This window comes from Lepisma saccharinum, chromosome 17 (assembly GCF_977018435.1).
Source record: "Lepisma saccharinum chromosome 17, izLepSacc3.1, whole genome shotgun sequence".
NCBI lineage: Eukaryota > Metazoa > Arthropoda > Insecta > Zygentoma > Lepismatidae > Lepisma > Lepisma saccharinum.
In genome coordinates, this window is record NC_139245.1 from 54,451,781 (window position 1) to 54,465,287 (window position 13,507).

A 13,507-nucleotide genomic window follows, 5' to 3' on the forward strand; every position below is an offset into this window, starting at 1 on the left:
TGTGTAACATGATAGGGTTCCATAAACATGAAAAAATATTCCGTGCGTAATACGTGGCACAGTTTTTGGGTGCAAAAATTTGGGAAAAAAGTGTGCTTTATACATGAGTAAATACAGTACTTTTTATGAATTTCATGGAAGAATGTTTTCATTTTTTTCTGAATGGCCACAAAGTATTTCAATTAAAAAAATACCCTGTAATGTTCATTACGGTTAAGTACTATTTTCTAGCATTTTTTTCAGATTTATTATTGAAAGTTGAAATAGTTGCTTACTGGCAACACTGTATGTAGGTGGTGTGACCTTGACTAGACTAGATTCATGCTGTCCACTATAGCACCAACATTTCCCTTTGCTCACCCAAATTAGATAAAAGTAGAGGAATAAATGTGTTGAGGTAAAACATCAAATTTCTATTTTGATAGTTAAAAATCCTTTTATGTAACTGTTTTTAAATTGCAAATTATGCATACTTTGTAAAATCATTTATAAATAAAAAAATAGACTTAACAATTTTGTTCAAGTATTTTGTAACAATCATTTTTGTATGACTAATTCTTGTATTGTATGAAAAAGAAAGAGGAAAAATAAAATGATCAAGTATCCACAATGATTCTAATAAAAAGTTATTACACTTAAATATAATATAAGAAACTTCCCAATCAACTTATAATACAGTTAAAAAATGTGTTACATCTCATTTACGTCCTATTTATGTCACTAGATGTAATACAATATTTGAGAATGTTCTTTGAAGAGAAACCTTAAAATGCATAAACTATGCCATCAAAATGTTACTTCTTGTGTATTAATAATTTAATTATATGTGCAAACATATAAATTGCTCCACTGAAAAATTGAAAAACTTGGGATATAGCACTTTGTGACGAGGTCGATGATATGTGAAAGAAATACCCACATTAACTGAAAGGAACAGCAACCATGTGTAATACTCCATGACTTTTATATGTCTGAATATTTTTTATGAAATTCCCTGACTTTTTCAAGGCAATATTAGCTATATATGTTGTTACATCTAGAATGAGTCTCGCAGTCGACTTGACCATGGAGTGGCAGCCAGTGCGCTGGTTGGTGAGAGTGCATCTGCCGGCATTTAGACACACAGCTGTACATTGAGTTGCCACTGGAAGCATCAGTGTTTCATTATCCAGATAGCTGGTGTTCAGTTTGCAGGTGTTTGTGAAACGTTAAGGTGTTAACAAGCATTTTGGAATGTTTTGTTTTAGTTTATGAATTAGTAGTGCTTTTCTGCAGTCTAATAATGCCATGCTATCAGTACAATTTAAAACAGCAAAGTTTTATGTACAACTCTTGCATCATTACGAATTCTTGTAATGCAGATAGATGGTATTTTGCAGCAGAATTCCCAGATGCTCCCGATTCGCACAGACAGTGTGTTTGGATACTTGTGAACGAATTCAGGGAAACAGGGTCTGTTCTTGATATGGAGCTAAGGGTAAAAAATCCCTCTGGCACCTTACACAAGAAAAATAATTTCCAAGTTGTCTGCATGTCGAGCTACTAAGCTTTTAAACTGGAAGCCATACATTAGGAGAACTGGAAGAAAACATCAGGTGATACGTGTTAGTGAAAATTTCCTTAATAAATGCCATAAATGTGTGGAATCAGGAGGACAACATTTCCAACAGCTCTTGTAACAAGGTACGTGCTCGTTTTAATTCTAACTGTCAATGTAATTGTATGAGCTTATTCATTACATAGCTAGAGGTTCCAGTTATGCGGACGTTGCACGCAGTTTGCCACTCCACGGCCAAGTCGACCGTGACACTCACTGTATTACCACACAAACATGCAAATAGCAACAGATGTCTCACAAATTAGAAACATCCCCCACCCCCCCCACAAAAAATATTCTCTAATACAGTTATTTTAGTGGATTTTATTTTATTTTATCTGTGATGTTTTGTTCTGGTTTCCCAGAACTTTTTCTAGCTACACCAAGCAACCAGAACGAAACGTCGCAAATAAAATAAAATAAAAATCACTAAAAATAACTGTGTTAGATTATTTTGCATCTACAAAAAGTGGTTATGTGAACCATTAAGAACAAAAAATATTCTACAAATTGAATTAAATGTTACAAAGACAACTGGTGCAAAAAAGATTAGTTTAAATATCTCTTAAGATTATAATGAGTGCAAGAATTTATTTTCTGTATAAACTCACTTCATGTGAAATCAGTCAAGCCATTGGAGTGTGCCTCACTTTGGTTGTTTAACCTTTTCAGTCCCAAGTGTCTCAATCGAGATACCCAAAAGTAAGCCTCACGGCCCCAAGCATCTCGATCGAGACACTGTGTCAAGGTCATAGTTTTTACGTTATAACGTTTCTATTTTTGGCTAGAATTTCGATTTTTTTATATATATTGTTCCTAACACATGTATTTAACAGGAATGTTTTTTTGGATTTTTTTTTGTCTTCATGAAAATGGAGGGGAAAAGGCGGGAAAAGGGACTTCTCTTTTGCGTCTCTTTTCAAGGGAAAATTTTTGCCGACAAAGGAAGACCGGCTTTGTTGTTCTAAAGCAATGCTTTTCATTCCCGCCTGTGAACTGCATTCGAAGGAAGCTTGTTAATCAGTATCTGATGTCAAAATGAAAGTTTTCCGTGAGGGTGCAAGCAGGGGGTGGGGGTGGGGGGAGGGGGAAGACTGGTTGTTGAATCTGCATTGTGAGAATGGAATTTCGAAGCGCGCTGAAGGAAACCTTTGTTTTTTTTAGCACAAGTGTCCACAAGTTGCGACAGAGTTCTAAAAATTGAATTTCAAGCAGCTGCAAGAATCGGCGCTCATTTTTCACTGCGTTCTAGCTTTTCGTCAGTGAATGTTGTGCGTAGGTGCCGTTTTGTGCCCAAGTGCGAGGACATTTTTTGGGTGGTGACAATTTTTTAAAATAATTTTTGGGGGTTTTCTCCCTTCCCCCTCCATATATATGCCAAATTTTGCATTTTGTGCATTTTGACATTTTTTTCGGGGGGGGGGGAACACCATTTTTTTAAGAAAAGTATTTTTGAGGGGATTTCACCCCTTCCCCCCTCCATATGTACGCCGAATGTGCATAAATTATATATCGTCTGAATCTGTGATTCATTCTGACCTATAGTAATTTCAAGGTACCACTGCATTTTGAAGCTTGAATCAGTGGCGTGCCGACCATTCCTTTTGGGGGTACAAGTCAAGTTACATTGGTCATACGACAATGATGCAAATATTTTTCTGTTTCTTACATGCCAGCGATAATTTTTATGTGCATTTTGAACTTTTCATATCCTTTTTTCGGGGGGCGGGAGGGGGGGCGAAACGCCATTTTAAAAAAAAAAAGTATTTTCAGAGGATTTCTCCCCTTTCCCCTCCATATATACGCCGAATGTGCATAAATTATATATCGTCTGAATCTGTGATTCATTCTGCGTACAACGGTATATCGTTCATATCTCCAGTGTAAATAGTCTCTGAGCTAAAGTCATTTGAAGGTACCGCTGCATTTTGAAGCTTGAATCAGTGGCGTGCCAACCATTCCTTTTGGGGGTACAACTCAAGTTACATTAGTCATATGATAATAATGCAAATATTTTTGTGTTCCTTACATGTCAGCGATCATTTCCATGTGCATGTCGACACTGTCATGTACTTTTTTCTTGGGGGGAGGGTGGGGGAACCAATTTTTTTCCCCGAAATTTTGGAATTTTGAGAGTTAGCCCCCTCCCCCCGCCACATATACGCTGAATTTGCATAAATTTCATATAGTCTGAATCTCTGATTCATTCCGTGTACAACAGTATATCACTCATCTCTCTAGGGCAATTAGTCTCCGATCTACACTCATTTAATTGAAACTCTGCATTTTGCTCAAAATCGGCTCAGGACAGAGGCTTACTTGTGAAAATGGCCTTGGGACTGAAAAGGTTAAATTATTTTAGCATAAACTGGTCAGAATTTGCTGTAACTGAAATTTCCTAAATAAATTTGCAAACAGTTTTAGATTTTCTTTGAAGAAAATACCCAGTGAGTGAACAAAAACTGTAAAGTACTGAATTTTAGGGTTCATTAGTTTCATTGTTGAAAAAGTGTTGAAAAATTGAAAGTAGATATCAATTAGGACTGAGCCAATACCGATGCCAATGTATCAGTATCGTTATTGGAAAGTATCAGTTGGAATTCATCTTTCGATACCAACCGATACTTCTCTGGCATTTTGGCCTTTCATGGAGTCTGCAAAAATGACACGCAACACTTTCGCAGAGTCTAATTAACCTGGAAATTATGCAAAATTCAAACTTTATTTTTATTTTGCACCAATTTTGTCCTAAAAACTTAATTTTGTGATTACATAACATCTATTTTAATATTCTGATGCAATTCTTGAATGTTCTAAAGCAAATTTCTTGGTAAATTGATCCATATAATTGGAGAAGAATATTTCAGGGTGGCTACAGACAAGCAGAAATGAAATTCCCTGACATTTCCAGGACAAATTTTATATTTTCCCCTGACAATTATAAACTAAATCCATGTTTTTACAAATGGAAATAATAAACTCACATACAGATCCAGGTATGGATTGTGTTCAGTACCAATATTATTTAGAGAGAAACTGACTTCATTTCGCTATGATTTGAAACTGCATAATAGTGAAGTTGGAAAATTATTACAATTCACAAGCTAGGGAGAATTTATTCCAGGAATTCTTTCATATGCAGAATTTCATATTTTCCACTAAAAAAAAATTGATTACTTTAAAAGTTGTGAGTAAATGAGATTTGAGTGAAGTGCCATTAATAAAAAAATAAATTTTGTAATTTATCAATTTCCTTAGACTTTCTCATTATTATATGTTGATATTTCCACTGAGGTTTGGATCCCTCTGCTTGCAAGACCCATGAGTGCAGACTCTTGTATCATACTTCTCTTTTCTCTACAAATGAAACAACTTAACCTTTGCACATAATATGAGCGAGATTTAGACAGGGAAAATTCGTGACTTATTCGATGCACACATGGCAACACATAGTATCTGCTTGGCACCAAAACTCCTAAAATCCCTTAAACCTGATTCTCGGGAGTAAATGTTCTGATAATGAAACAATGGAATCCTACAAAACAAAGTGTTATATTTCCTTACATTATCAATGGAACTTCTCCTTCAGTTCAAACATTCACAGTATACAGTTTATCCATGTACTGCGAAAATGAGAACATGCAGTTATACCATTATTGCTGGCGAAAACGGTATATACGTACTGTATTAAAAATTTAAGGCAAGAAATTTATAGACAAGAATCTGCTGCAATCGCAGCACAGTCGTGTTAGGTCAGTGCTAGGAGAAAGATGGTGCTTACGGTAATCAGATTTTTGCATGCTAAGAAGTGGGACATCAGTATAGAGCCACCAGCAATTGTGTGAGGTGTACAAACCGGACGTTATGAGCGACAGTATGGTCTTACGATGGTGCTGACAATTTACTGAAGGTCGATCTAATGTGCACTACCCCATACAGCTGAGTGCATGTGGGTTCTTTTCAATCACTTCAAGTGAGAGATGTTAGACCACTCCTATACACTCCCGACCTTGCACATGCCAACTAATCTCTTTAACCAGCTGAAGAGGCACGTTCTACATGCACAAATATGGTATATTTTGTTTCTTTAAGACTAAAAACCACACTAATGTTGGATTTCGCATTATTTTTAGTTGTTTAAGAACATTTTTTTTAAAAAAAAGTGAAAAATGCAAAAATTTGCATTTTATGCCAAATTCGCATTAGTTTGCTATTTCGGATGGGTGAAAAATGTGTCCAGATATTACTGCAAATTCATAAACAGAGTTTGCAGCAATTAACTTATTTCAGTATTATCGCATCAGGGCCGAGTGGGTGGGTGGTGGAGGGTGAATTGCGACTATAGTAGAAAACTGAGGTTGTGACCATGCACAAGTCAAATTTTGTTAACGTTTACGAATGCAGATATCTGTTCCACTTTGTCATGATATTTTTCAATAGATATATCCCGATTCGCTGGATTCTTGACATGGAATAACAGTTCAATGTCAATGTAAACGTGTGATAACCTGTATTATGTTAGGGGGATGAAAGAAAACATTTGTACGCACTGCTACATTAAATAAGGTAAAGTAAGCCAGAAGAGTAATACAATTCTAGCAGCATATTTGCAGTGGTGCAGCAGTGTAAGGTTCCTTTTATGAATTTGATTTTTGTTGGATGTTGCATCTGACAAATATACAAATATCGTAAACTACAAAAACTATTATTCTGGGACATCCAAGGAACATCGGATTAATAAGAGCGCAATGCATGCGATTATTTTCGGATGTTGCATATAACAAATTTATTTATTTAACAGAAGATTCCAAATACAGCATTAGCCATTTTAAATTGGAATGTACTAACAACAGAAATTAACACGAAAAATAATAACATAAACTAATATTACGTGTGATTATGTGACTTGCATATTTTTACTAAACAGCCTTCTAAAACATGCCAGATTTTCAGATGTCTATTTTGTTTGTTAAATTATTGAATTGGCTGGGCAATCTGTGGAACAGGGAACAAATGTCAAACTGCTATGTCTGAAATGCATAAAAAGTTTGTTCAATGGAATGTGGAACCACACCAGACAAACTCGGATGTACAGTCACGGACACTTCTGGGTTGTAACTATCCCATTAAAAGTCAATGAAATTGTTACAATGCTGAATTGTCCATGACTGTACAAGGCTCCGTTTATGCATGCGATTTTTGGCAGATGTCGCAGTCTGAAGACATTCAACAAGAATTAATTCCATAAGAGTACCATGCATGTGATTCTTGTCATATGCTGTAGTGAAACATTTTGTCGAAGTTCGACATTAGTCTCAGACAGCAATATCTGCAACAAAAATTGCAAGCATCAATGCAGCTTAAATGTTTGTCTGACAAATGCTGTACTACGACATTCAACAAATTTTCGGGTTGTATAGCATCCTTATTTGTTTTCATGTGTTGTGCATAAAAAATGCCTAAAAGTTGATGCCGAGACTTAACAAGATTTCCTATTTCCATGCAGCACTTCATAACATCTAAAAAAAAAAAAAAAGTCAATCAAGACAAAATTCCCTGACTTTCTTTGAGCTCTCAAATTCCCTGACTTTTCCCGGTTGTCCAGGTCTGTCACCACCCTGATATTTACACATCAATATTGATCAATATTTTGAACATATTTTAATTATTGCAATTTTCAAGTATCAGTATCGGTATCGGTGGGAATCTGTAAGAGTATCGGTATTGGTTTAAAGTGGTATCGGCTCAGCCCTAATATCAACACTTTCTTGTTAACAATATCAAATAATAGAATAGCTAGAGCAAGAGCTTTCAATTACGCCAGTCTCAGTAGTTTCAAAGTTGTGAATTATTTTATTTCTCAGAAAAAAATAAAAGAAATGAAGACCTGAAGCAGTAAACAATTGGAAGGAACTTGTGTATAATGAGAAGTCACAGAATGGTTTAATTGAGGTCCGCAAAAAGTCATAATGTCAATGAAAGATAGAGAAAAGCACTGACAGTCTTTGTAATTTATTGTGTTTCGTAACTATTAGGCTTAACGGTCCCTAACCCTGTACATATATAAGGGCCAGTCAGTGGAAAACAGGCCACCTCGTGCATATCAACGTGCATATGCCTTGCCACGAAACTTCTGCCAGCAGAAGTGGGTTCAGTTGTCACACGGTAGATGGCAGTTGCGTCACATGCTTGTGTGAAGCAGTGCAAGTGTGAGCCGTGTGAAGTGTAGACATGCAGGGACTTGCCATCTGGCATATCATGGAGCCTGGTAAGGAAGATCAGTGAGCAGACAACGGAACCTCCTTCCAGTGGCAAGAATTTCAATTATTGTAAGCCCACACTTTCTCCAAACATTCTACAATTTATTCTATTCTCAAAAAATATCGCACAATATGAAACCAATTTTATTAAACCAACCATAAAAGTCTCCATAAAAATTACTTACATGCTTGAGAGTTTCTCCTGCTTTGTCCAGTTCACCTCGCATAGCAAAAGAAACAGCCAGATTGTACTGGAGAACAGCCTTCACTGTTGCAAGTGTATTTGGATACCAGGCTGAAAGACAACAAGAAATAATTATTCCAGTTTTTCACTACTGAAAGTTGTAAACATTTAAAAATCATGTATTTTATCATGCAGTTTGTATGTTTTCTGTTGATTTTAAGAAGTACGTTGCCAGCACGTGACATAAGAGGTATTTTACTGTCATATTACACATTTATAGTTAGAGCACTTGAGCGAGTTATCACATGATGATAAAGAAATTCTGCCTAAAAGTTAACACACTGTCTGTTAATTTCAGAGGCACAGCCAGGCAATGGCCAGGAGGGCTGAGCTTTCCCTGTCACTGCCATCAGCCTTCCCGACAATAGGTTAAATACTTTGTAAATTTGTTTGCACTGACAAGTGAAAATGTAGACAGCAGATGGGCCTCCCCGATGGCGCAGTGGCCTTGTAATCAAGGGGTCCCAGGTTTATGACTGATGTACCAATTACCATTTCGGTCTTTCTCCACACTTCTCCAAGCTCTCATTTTTCTGCTCTCTGAGAAAATGCCAGGCCTATATTTAATCACTGGACCTACTTCAAGAGAAGGAAGCCAGTGTGTTCCTGCAATAAACCATCCAGTCTACATTCGGCTCATGTCACCATCAATTCACTTTCGGCTTGATGGTTGAAATTTAGTGAAGCAGGGGGACAACGGTGGGATGCAGCTAATCAGGAAGCTTCAAGCATTTTAAAATTAAAAACCCCCAACGAGACTCTCGCCCTTGTCCTGAACAACGATCCTCTGTTCTCGAGGGAGTATGCAACTGCCCAGGCCAGGAATCAAACCAACAGCTCTGCACACAACAGACCGGAACATAACTCTTGCGAGTGCGCCAGTCAGTCTACAGTTTAAACATCTCCCTGCCAAAGTGACTGAGGTGAAAAATTGAACTGCGACCTTACTCGAGAATATTTATTTCTGCCACTGGAGATATGGCAGCCAAGAAAAGCATAAATTTGACCCCTTGTCAATGGAAAGTGCTCGCAGTGGACTCACGAGGAACTTAATTTAATTAGAGCGAGATATTTTTTGCCCTCCAAATCAACCCCGCAAACAAGAAGTTGTGTTTCCATGCTACGCGATTATTACTTCTCAGTGCAAACTTTAAGTCACGTGTGGGAGGAGTTAAAGTGTATGGGCCAATAGGGAACGAGGACAATCCCTCTCGGTAACAGTGTACTCAGACAATGGGGGTGAAAGACAGAACTTAAAGGGAGACTCTCGCAACAGCTTTCTTCACCATCGGAGGGGAAAAGACTTGACCAAGTTTGGACTCTGTGCATCAAAAGTTCCATTTTATATACTGTGCTTTTAAGTTAGTTATTTTAAATCACGAAGAGGAAAGGTGCGTCCATAAAAACACTACTTAATGTAAGTTGTTTCGTGCAGAATGCTGGCTATCAGTGGCTAGCAGTATTAATCTGTTCTGACCCAGTTAATTCGCTTGTCAACAAATGACGGCGAAGAAGGTGAGCGTGTAATACGACGAGATCTTGTAAGTATGTTCGCAACATGAATTAAACTTCTAGTGTCACTTATAATCCATGGTCTGATTTCTTAATTTGTGAAACATAATTTAATCTCTTGGCTTGTGATTGAAGACCAACAAATAAGAAATTTAGACAGTGGCCGCGGTGGCTCAGTCGGTAACGCGTCTGACTACTATGCTAAAGGTCCCGGGTTCGATCCCCGGCTGGTTCAAATCCGGGAACTTTTCTAACGTTGGAAGCGGCCCCGGCGTCCACCCAGCGTCGAATAACATGGGTACCCGGGGGAAACCCTGGGGGGTAAAGGCGGTCAGGGGCGTGGTGCTGATCACATCACCCCCACTCACGACCGGATCAAGAAAGTGTGGGGCGTTACCCCCACACCCCCTATACGCCTTCATGCCGTGGTGCTAAGCACAGGGGAACACTTTACCTTTTTTTTTACCTTTAGACATTTCCTATCCGTTGGCCGAATTTCTGGGCCGTTAAAACCCTAAACATTGCATCTCCTATGTCACGGTACTTTGGTATGTTTGCTTTCAGTTTGTTTTTATGTAAATACATCCATGCCTAACGTAATCTAGATTATTCGAACCCCCTTCCGTTTATAGGTTCGATACCCGGTGGAGGCACATAGTGGTTCGGATTCCAGTCCTGATTAGCCTTACTGTGCATAAAGTGTACTTAAAACACCAAATCAATCAATCAATGTAGACAGCAGATATTATTTTGCTCATAACTTGATGAAGAATAAATTCATAGAACACGAAGTAATTAGAAGATGAGTATTTCAAATTCAGAAACATTTTGTATGAAAGAAGTACTAAATAAGCACACATTTGGAACAATCATATCACTGATTGAATTTACAATTTTAATCTTGGAACATTTCATGGTGCACACATTGCGAACCAGTGCTATAACCTTTCGATCACATGTATATTTTTAGTTTTGAGGCACAGAAATACATGAATGAATATTTCGCAACAGTGTGCAATGTCACGAGTAACACATCACAAGGGGGCTCTGATTGGTTGGCTATTGGCAGCCGATATATATGAGTGAGTGAGTGAGAGTGTGAGAGTGAGTGAGTGAGTGAGTGAGTGAGTGAGTGAAAGAGAGAGAGAGAGAGAGAGAGAGAGAGAGAGAGAGAGAGAAAAAAGAGAGAGAGAAAGAGAAAGAGAGAGAGAGAGAGAGAGAAAGGGGAGGGGGAATTGTCTAAGCCAGGTATCTCCAATAGCAAAAGCAAAGAGTTGGGAGATGAAAAAAAATATATATTGTTCAGTTGACAAAAAACTTGTAATTAACGCAATTGGAGGGTGTAATAAAAAAGGTCATACACATTCGTTCGTTTTACGTCGTTTCAGACTTTGTCAGTTATTCACAAGAAATTCACCCAAGTCTTTCGATCACACAGGAACATGTAGTTATTGTGTGAATATGGAGTACATGTTGAAAAATATTCTGAAATATGGAAATAATACGTAAAAAATAACTAAAATATGTAAAATAAGGGCCAAAAACTAATATATGTACAAATATGGAAAACAAAAACAATTTTCCGAGTCTACATGCATGATGGACAAATATAATACAAAATATAAAGGATTTCAGCTTTATACATAAATATGTATTTACACATAAATCCGTTCCCTGTTTATCAGTCTCTGGAATCAGCATTCTGTCAAATGAGGAACTATTTGTTTCAGTGCATATCAGAAGAAAGTTGATACCCCTGACACCTTTGATGAATTATACAAAATCACAATGTCTTATGAGCATAAGAACTTTTGCAAGCAGTACAGTGTTGTGTGAATCAGCTTTCTCTGTGTTGAACTGCATCACAACCTCAGAGACTGTCAGTAATTTTACCACCTGCTAAATCTGTTTTTTCTGACATTTGTGGCCTCTCCCGTGGTGAAGTGGTAGCATTGTCACCTTGTAATCAAGGGGTCCTGAGTTCAATTTCCGGTGGAGGCACGTAGTGGTTCGGATCCCACTTTAAACTGTAAGTCTAGTCCCGATTAGCCTTACTGAGCATAAAGTGGACTTAAAACATTAAATCAACAACAAATCTGACATTTGTGACAAAAGAAGAATTTAACATATACAGGGTTGACCATTTAAGTTGATAACTCAAAATATCTTACAAACAAAGCATTTTCAAAAGAAAAATTTCAAATAAAAATTAATTTGCTTTAAGGTTAAAGAGAATGTCATTAATTATGTTTTAGTAGGTGGTCATTTTGAAGGTCACTCAAATTTTTCCTAACTTGAATGTTTTTTCTTAGCACCTGCCCAAAACATCAATTTCGTAGACTCTCACTTCCTGCTCTGTCTGCAACCAATAGTCATAGGTAGATAATCTTTCTTTTTAGTCTTAATCCTCATTAGATGGGCAAGAAAAAAATGTTCTGTTAAATTTTTAGATAATGTCAGTGGTTTTACTGTAATTTAAAAAATAATCTTTAAAAAGTTGAATTTTCTAATACTTTTGAAAGTTTTTGCATTGTAAGTTTTGAACAAACTTAAGCAATTTTCTGGATTTTTCTCTTCTGTAAGCTGGCCACACTGGTTTGCCACTAAGTATCAGCCTATTTTCAATGCAACTTTGCATGGTTGTAGGAATGTACCACTGTTACACACTACATTTTTCATTCACTTTGACTATTGTGGTGCCTATCATTCTGAAAAAAATAGAAGGATTTCATCTCTCTATGATAATTAGTTCTCAAGCTACGATCCTTTGTGTATTGCATTAGTTTGAAAAGCGAGCACTTGAGAGGCTCTACATGCGGGAGAGGTTAGTTTCCTATTGGTTAACTCGATTAACATGTCTGGCTGACAGACAATAATCAATCTAAAGTGATTTGTCCGTATCTGAAAACTGGCAAATATGAATCTAAAAATTAAAAGTTTAATGTGCTATATATTGTTATTGCTCGATTCGTATGTCTATTAGTTATTATCCGCATTAAAGAAAGAGCTATTCAACAAACTACATAACCTACAATAGAAAGTTTTTCTTCCAACTCAACTGGTCTGAAAATGCAAGCAAGAAGTTTGTCAAATGCTACCTATTCTAAAATGATCAACAGAAAACGGATTTATATGTAAGAGGGTTTTTTGATAAGTTTCTGGCCTCAGAAAGAAATAATGGCGTCAGTGACTAATGGATGTTATTTTATTCAACATAGTTCCCTTTCAGGTTGAATGACACACATGACACATTTTCCTGCAGCAATTCTAACCCATGTTAATAGGAAGTTATATCTTGATCTGCAAACCATGTCTCTACCGACGAAATGGCATCACTGGTGTCTCTAAATTCAGTATCTTTGAGGTGTGTTTTGTGTTTGGGGAGAAGATTATAGTATGATGGGACCAGATCGTGGGAATAGGGGGGATGGTCAATGCAATGAGTTCATGCTTTAAATCATGAAATTTCTGCATTGTGATGCCAGCTTTGTGGGAAGGAGCATTGTCTTGGAGGAAGAGGATGCCTTTTGACCATTTCCTCTGCCTCTTTCCTTTAAAGCTGAATATAATTTATCCAACAGGACAACATCAGGTTCAGCATTCAAGGTGGTGCTCTTGAGTATTATGCCCTCAAAATCCCAAAATATCACACCCATTACTGTTCCTGCAGATTTCTGTCAGCGACATTTTTTGGGCTGTGATGATCCACTATGGCACCATTACACAGTGATGCGGAATGCGAAAAAATTTGGCAAAAATCAGGAGCACACTATTTGACCCCTAAATCAATACAAATGTATAAGTTTAGCTATTTTAAGGAATAATTCACACTTTGGGTCCACAGAACCACATGAGATTGATTATTTTGATTTTTATACAAAAAGTATATTTTTG

The 13,507-nt window shown here is 37.1% G+C and overlaps 1 protein-coding gene across 1 annotated transcript in view; it reads right to left on the reverse strand.

The window, feature by feature from the left end:
• The window catches only part of Not10 (CCR4-NOT transcription complex subunit 10), a 132,816-nt gene that overhangs the window by 10,887 nt on the left and 108,422 nt on the right, over nucleotides 1-13,507 (reverse strand). Inside the window, exon 12 of the mRNA XM_083139457.1 lies at nucleotides 8,043-8,152. Within this exon, the coding sequence (XP_082995583.1) occupies nucleotides 8,043-8,152 (110 nt within the window). The remainder of the gene's footprint in view (nucleotides 1-8,042; nucleotides 8,153-13,507) is intronic.